This window comes from Gavialis gangeticus, unplaced genomic scaffold, assembly GCF_001723915.1.
Source record: "Gavialis gangeticus isolate Ggan-Ray unplaced genomic scaffold, GavGan_comp1, whole genome shotgun sequence".
NCBI classification, from domain to species: Eukaryota; Metazoa; Chordata; order Crocodylia; family Gavialidae; genus Gavialis; species Gavialis gangeticus.
In genome coordinates this window covers 14,322,182-14,328,930 of record NW_017729034.1, presented here as the reverse complement: position 1 = coordinate 14,328,930, position 6,749 = coordinate 14,322,182, and the positions used below count along the sequence as shown (strand labels likewise).

General features: G+C 40.3%; 1 protein-coding gene across 4 annotated transcripts in view; it reads left to right on the top strand.

The window, feature by feature from the left end:
- Positions 1-6,749, top strand: part of WARS2 (tryptophanyl tRNA synthetase 2, mitochondrial) — a 131,138-nt gene that overhangs the window by 10,645 nt on the left and 113,744 nt on the right. For 3 of the 4 annotated variants that reach the window (XM_019527333.1, XM_019527332.1, XM_019527335.1), the window contains one exon: positions 5,318-5,404. The exons of the other annotated variant lie outside the window; for it this stretch is intronic. In XM_019527333.1, the coding sequence (XP_019382878.1) occupies positions 5,318-5,404 (87 nt within the window). The remainder of the gene's footprint in view (positions 1-5,317; positions 5,405-6,749) is intronic. 4 annotated transcript variants of the gene reach the window in all.

Here is a 6,749-nt window from a genome sequence, read left to right as displayed (position 1 = left end):
TCCCTCCCTCATCATGGGGGCCTTGATCTGCCCCCTCCCCCATGCGCTTTCCTTCCCCTATGCCCCTTCCCCTCCAAAGAGTTACCTGTAGGGCGCTGCTCTTTACGTTGCCTGTTTGTATTCCTGCCCATGTGCATGCATGCTGCTGTGTGCATGCATGCAGTGTTCAAGGGCCTGGGGACAGAAGGCATATTGCAGTTATGGGTGATCATTATCGGCTACGCTGGCCAAAAAAGCTGATAACTGATAATGTTTATTTTCCTTTTATCAGTGCCAATCTGATATCCAACTAATATATCGGTGCACCTCTAATTTGAGCATGTGTTCATAAGGAATCAGACTGACGCCATTGCTCATCAGTGCACACTGGCCAGTAAACACTTTTAAGGATGGCTTCTTAATTCATTGAGTTTAAATGTTTTATCTGATATCTGTTAATCTGATATTTGTTGGAAGGAAAAACACCCTGGCTGCTTCTACACATATGCAGCTTGCAAGTGCTCCTCAGTTCCTTTATCAAAAAGGGGAAGTATTTTGTATTTTATTCATTTTGGGCTAGAAATTAATGGCTAGTACAAGGATGGACGGTTTCTATTATTTTAACCCCTACTCTACATTTCTTTGATACTGTCTAGCATTTTCCTCTACTGCTAGAGGGAGAACTCCAAGAACCAGAGTGAAATTAAGTTGATTTTTATTTTTGTTCAGTTATGCCTATAGAAGTTGGAATAGCTGCAGGGATAACTGGTGATACTGCTTAGTTTTTATGCTGTTATAGTTTGGTGAAGCTGAGAGCAGCAGCAAAGATGCCAAAACTGTCTTCAGGCACAGTTACATAACTACATCAGTTTTTTTTAATCATATTTAGATGGCTTATTCACATACCCAATTAAAGTGTATAGTTCTCAGGAATGGAGTTTTAAAGTCTTGATGGTAATTATTTGCTCTCAATGCAATCTTCATATGTGGTATGCCTCTTCTTGGATACAGTGATATCACTGTGTGTTCTGATACAAAACTTTATTTTCATTTTAATTTTTCTCGCAAAGACCTATAGTCTTCATGCTCAACTCCATGCCATGTACACATTACTTCCTCTATCACAGTGGGGGCCAAATTTTTTGGCCGGTGTGCCTCAAATTAACCCTGAACCCTTCCTAAGTGCCACTCTCCTTCCCCTGCTTGATCTGCTGCTCTGCTCCCTACCCTGTATTACCTGCCCAATCTTCTGCTGTTTTCTAGTCTCTGATCTTGTACTTTGCTGCTTGTCCCCTTCGTCACCTATAGTGTGCCACATGCACAGCCTGCCTGCATCATGTATGGCGCATGTGCCATAGGTTGGCCACCCCTGCTCTAATGAATATATGCTTGTTTACATGTGGAATTGAACATTTGAAGTGGAGTTCCTAGAGAGTGTAGTTTTTATATTGTCAACCATTTTCTGATAAGATTCAAGGTAAGATCTCGAGGTCTAAAGCAGTATATAAAAGGTTGGTGTACTGGAAAGTAAGTTTTCAGGTTTGAATGGCCTGAGTTGTCTTCCTCACAATGTCTGAACTGTGATTATCACTGAATGAATGTACTTCAGGGATGCTCAACCCACAGCCTGCAGGTCAAATCTGGGTTGCAGAACTATAGCATCTGGCTTGCAGGGATCTCCATGGGTTGACAGATTTGGTGTCAGGGGTGTGGTGGAAGCTCCACTTGGGCCATTGCTGCGAGGCCATATCATGCCCCAGGCTTGCCCCTCATGGGGCTGGATCAAGCCACTCTGCCCCTGCACATCTGGATTGGCACTGCTCTGCCCTTACCCCCTCTCCATACATCCAGATTGGGACCAGGTCATTCTCACCCCCTGCATGTCCAGCTCAGGGCTGAACTGTTCTCTGTCCCCTCATCTGGCTGGATCAGGGCAGGTCTCTGCAGATCAGACCCCTATTGTGTCCATCCCATGTGCCAAATTGAGCCAAGTGGCTGGATCCTGCCTGCCAATGGACCTGACACTGTCTATCCAGCCAGCTGAGTGAAAAGGTTGGGTACCACTTGTCCATGAGTGGTAGCATTACTTCTGGTTGTGATCCAGACACAGATGAAAGTTTGGGTGGGATGAATCAACTATTAGATGGAAGGACCTCAAAGAATATGCTTCTCTTGCTTGAAGTATTATTTCTGATGCTTGTAAGTGGCCTTCCCTCTGAGTATTGTGCAAGTTTCCTGGAGTGGTGTTGTGAGGGGATGTTGTACTGCTGGAGGAGCTGTCTATGGAGTGAGACAGGTCTTAAGTTATTCTATGGATCTAGCAGTCACTTACTGTCCTGAATATTTAAATAACTGCTGTGTTTCACACCCAGAAGTTGGTGGACTCTCTGTGGTGGGTCAAGTGGTGCTTCCTTTGTACAGTTTAACCTATTAAGACTTAGGAGATTCTGGATGTTGGAAGTTTCCCAGTACGATAGTTAATAGAAAGTGAATATTCTGAAATTGACTTACTTTTATTTTTATTTTTTCTTGATTTTCTAAGTTGGTTTTCTAATATTCAGTTGAATCCACTATCCCACTACTTTTGCGTTATTTCACTGTCTTCTGCCAGGGAATAGAGAGAATTGTATCCCATGCCAGCTATTTCTATATGTTATCTGAAATGTTATTTTGGCAAATCAGTATCTTGGGGCGTACGTGTTTTAATGTAGAATTAATATGGACATACAGCATTTCTAGTCAGGCAGTGCTGAGGGAGTCAATTGACTTCATAACTCTTTAAAATCTACCTTATCTCTTCCAAACTCTTCATTCCATGGTTGATTATGGCCCTTGCTTCTTGTAACGGTCTTGATGTTCTGCCAATCAGGCTATCCTTTGTTCTGCAATTCTGCTGTTTGTTAGCTACTCCTGGTAATGAATCTCCTATTTCACAGCCTTGAAGATTGCTTTTAACTCATTCCATACCTGTTTTTGCTTGGATCTGAATAATACAGCCCTAGGCTGCTAGCATATTAATAAAGCTTCCAGTTTATTTTTAACTGCAGAAAAATGTGTGTTTTTATATGTGATAATATACTTCACTATCTACACCCTCCCTTTTCAAAATTCTAGATCTGCCCATGCCCCTGGCCTAAAGGATACCAGCATACTTTACAAACTTAAGCTGTAAATATTGCTGAGGTGCTTGGACTGTGTAAAATTAACAAAAGTATCCACATCCCACTAGGCTCCAAATAACTTATTCAAAGAATCATACTTGTTGTCTAGCTCAGAGTTGGTTAAGAAACCAGCATTTTACTTCATTCAGATATAGTCATGAAACTGACTAGTTTGATCCTTTACCATCTGGATACAGTAAAGGATGATACTTTTTCACAAGCTCACTGGATAGTATCCAGAAAATAATATATTTTGTCCATCAAAAGAGCCAAATTGTGTTAGGGTTTTTTTGGATCATGAGACTTACTGGATGGAGATCAGAATTGCCAGAATCTCTGTTTTTTGTCATTTCCCTTTCCCCGTACATTCATAGTCCAAAATGCACTTGTGACTAAAATCCTAGAATCTCTGTAAATGAGGTTCCTATCCAGGCGTATTACCTGGAGCGATCTTGGTGGTTAGTGTTTGTGCAACTTCCTACAATTTTACTTTTACTTCCATTCATAATCTCTGAGTCTCAATCAAGTTTCATACTGTGATCATTTCAGTCTCCACCTCATAGTGTCAGTTTAGCCATTCAGTTTAAACAGAAAGAGTCCAGCTAATGTGCAGAACATTCTTATTAGCAGAACCTTTCCTACTGTTAGAAATGCTTACCTGGTTAAGTAGAAGTTGTTTCCAAGACAGGCCAGCCATCATTAACTATCTCCTTCCAAAGCGCGGATCTGAGAGTACCTACTAAAACAAAATAATTTTGGACTTTGTAAGGTTACTGAAAGTTACTAACGATCATTTGTGTCATTTACCCTTCCATTCACGTAACATTTTGTATTTTGCTCAGTGTTCGGGCAAGATTTCACTCCTCAGCAGGTTGTCAGCCACGTTTGTAACAGTTACAAAATTATCCTCTGAATCTGGGACAGCACTGGCCCAATACAGCACAACATTACATCTTGGGGAACCAAGGATCACACCTAAACTAGGATCTGCCCTTGGGGTGAAAAGGGCATATAGATGTCCTACTTAAAGAACTATTTATAAGCATTATTTACAATAGACACTGAGTCTCCCAAAGTGCTCTCAACAGATCCAGAAATTTGGCAGTGGTAGCCATTGATTTCCTTTCCCCCTGCAAAATTGTGAGCCATACCTCCTAACCCACCCCCTGCCCTCCTACCCCCTGAAGCCAGGCCGGGTTGGGTAGTGCCCCTGCCCACCACACACACACTTCTGGGTCAGGGATGGGCCATTCCTCCTTTCCCTGTAGAGATGGGTCAAGCTTGTTTCCATGAAGGGCCATGTGATCATTGAGCACTGCCTATCTGGCCCGCTGAGGAAGAATATTGAGCACTACTGGTTAAGACAATTAAAATTTATTATGGAGGGATTCATGTCAATTTAAAGTCAGTTTAGTTAAGGAATCCTATTCCTTCCAAGGAATAGCAAGTTGTGGAGTTTTTTGTGATGGGCACTCTTTACTAGGAAATATTGTGATACCCAATTCATTTAACACAGGTCTCTGAACAGCTGTTGACTCTACCTGAGCTGGATTTGAGCCAGAGACCCTGAAGTGAATGTTTTTAAACAACTGTATCAGTTAAGGCTTCATGTAAATAGTAGCTAACTTTCCCTTCTCTAGGTAATTACCAAAGAGAATAAACAATAAAAACCCATATATTTTAGCTTCTAAAACTTCCAAATAACAGAGTTGTTAAAAACAAAAATGTGATTTAAAAATCCCACTGAATGTAACTTGTTATTCTTTGCTTATATTCCTTTGGGCCAGTCTCGGTAGCATAAAGCTACAAACTCAAACAAAAAGTGTAGTAGAATAAAATAAACTCTTCTGGAGCTAGAAAAGGAGATATATAGATCATATGTTCATAGGGTATTTGGATACTGTTGTAATCAAAATACGAAAATGTAGCCAATTTCTTTAGTAGGAGAGAATAAGGAAATGTGGAGACTTCTACTTTTCTAAAAGGGGACTGGGAATATTTAACAGATGAAACAAATTTCACTGTAGTTCAGAGAAGAGCAAAAGAAGCTTACAAAATGCTGACAGCTAATCTGTTGAATATTCAAAAGCCTTTATTCTGTATTGTTAATAAATATAACAAATTTGTTGTCTCTGTTATAGTGAACCTGGTGCTTATTCCTTGCTTTTCTTTTTTAGAAACAAATCAGACTTGCTTCCATCAGTTTTACTCTGTGCAAAGAACTGGAGGCTGCTTCTTTCTCTGAAGATAGAACACGCAAGGCAGTGAGTATTAAATACTAAGCCACATTTCCATGTTCTCAAAGCTGGTGTCAAGTTTAAAATACTAAATGGTTTAATTATCAGTTATGTCCCATAATGAAGTTTTTATAATCTCTTCCCCAAAGTCTGTCCAATTAGAACAGAATTAAATCAACCCACATTATTCATTATTTTTCCCTGCCAGGAACCCACTGACCTTTTTCCCCCTCTTTGGCCTTGTTTGTGCTTGATACTTTTTTAACTCTATTTGTGTAGTTTAAAGCAGGCTACCCCGCCCCCCATGGATATAGATATACTTGTATGAAGGTGTGTTGCATTAGTGTGATTATTCCCATATGGGAGTGAGAGTAACTCCCCTATACTAGTTACTGAAGTGGAGTACAGCATGCAAGACAGTGGTTCGCAAACTTTTTTGACTTAAGGCATGTTTTGGAAAATGCCAGCTCTCAGTTTTCACTCATTTTTTACTATAGAAAAATAATAAAGCAATTCTGTTGCAAAGTCATCAGAAAGAACACATCCAGTCAGAATATTTGTGATGCAATAGGTTCTTGTTTCAAAACTCTGGATTAATTTTGTGAATTGTGTTAGCGCTTGTACAGTATCTTTTAAAAGGATCTCATGGCATCCTGGCTGAGAACCATTGGCTTAAGGCTTCCCTGCCCTCTCCTTTGCTTCCACCCCCTGGTAGAGATTCTCTCACAGCCTGCTGGTTGTGTCTCTTCTTCTTGCAGGCCTTGTGGAACCAAAGGCCAGGAGGGTAGACCTGGTAGCTTAGTTGCAGCAAAACCTCTTGGGCTCTATCATGTCTCCATCATTGTGTATTGTGGAAGTGGTGTCAGTGTCAATTAACTACCTCAGATCTCTATTAACTCAGAATTAAGATAGACAGGCAGTGTCTGGTACTGCAACAGGAAATGCAGTTAATGTACGTATCAGCCTTGCTGCATATCTCTACCCTCTGAGTGATGCTTCAGCACCCCAATCAGGCAACGTAGTAGACTTAATCAGTGTTTCACAAACTGAGATATGCAATTAACTTCTTTTGCAGGACCACAAGAAAAAAGAAGGGGAAAAAAGGAGGGGGGAAAAAATTAAAACCTTTACAGTATGTTTTAGGTTGTTAGAGAGGATACAGTGTAGTTGTAATGATTAAGATGTTCCTTTTTTCTTATCCATCACATGGATATGGACGGAGTACTGTATTTACTTGAATAGAAGATGACTTTGATTATAAGATGACTCCCCCAATAAAGTAGATTCTATATGTGGAAAATGTATAAATTTATTACAATTTTCCAGTTAGAGAATTGAATTATTGGGGTTTTACTTTGGATTTGTTCTGGTG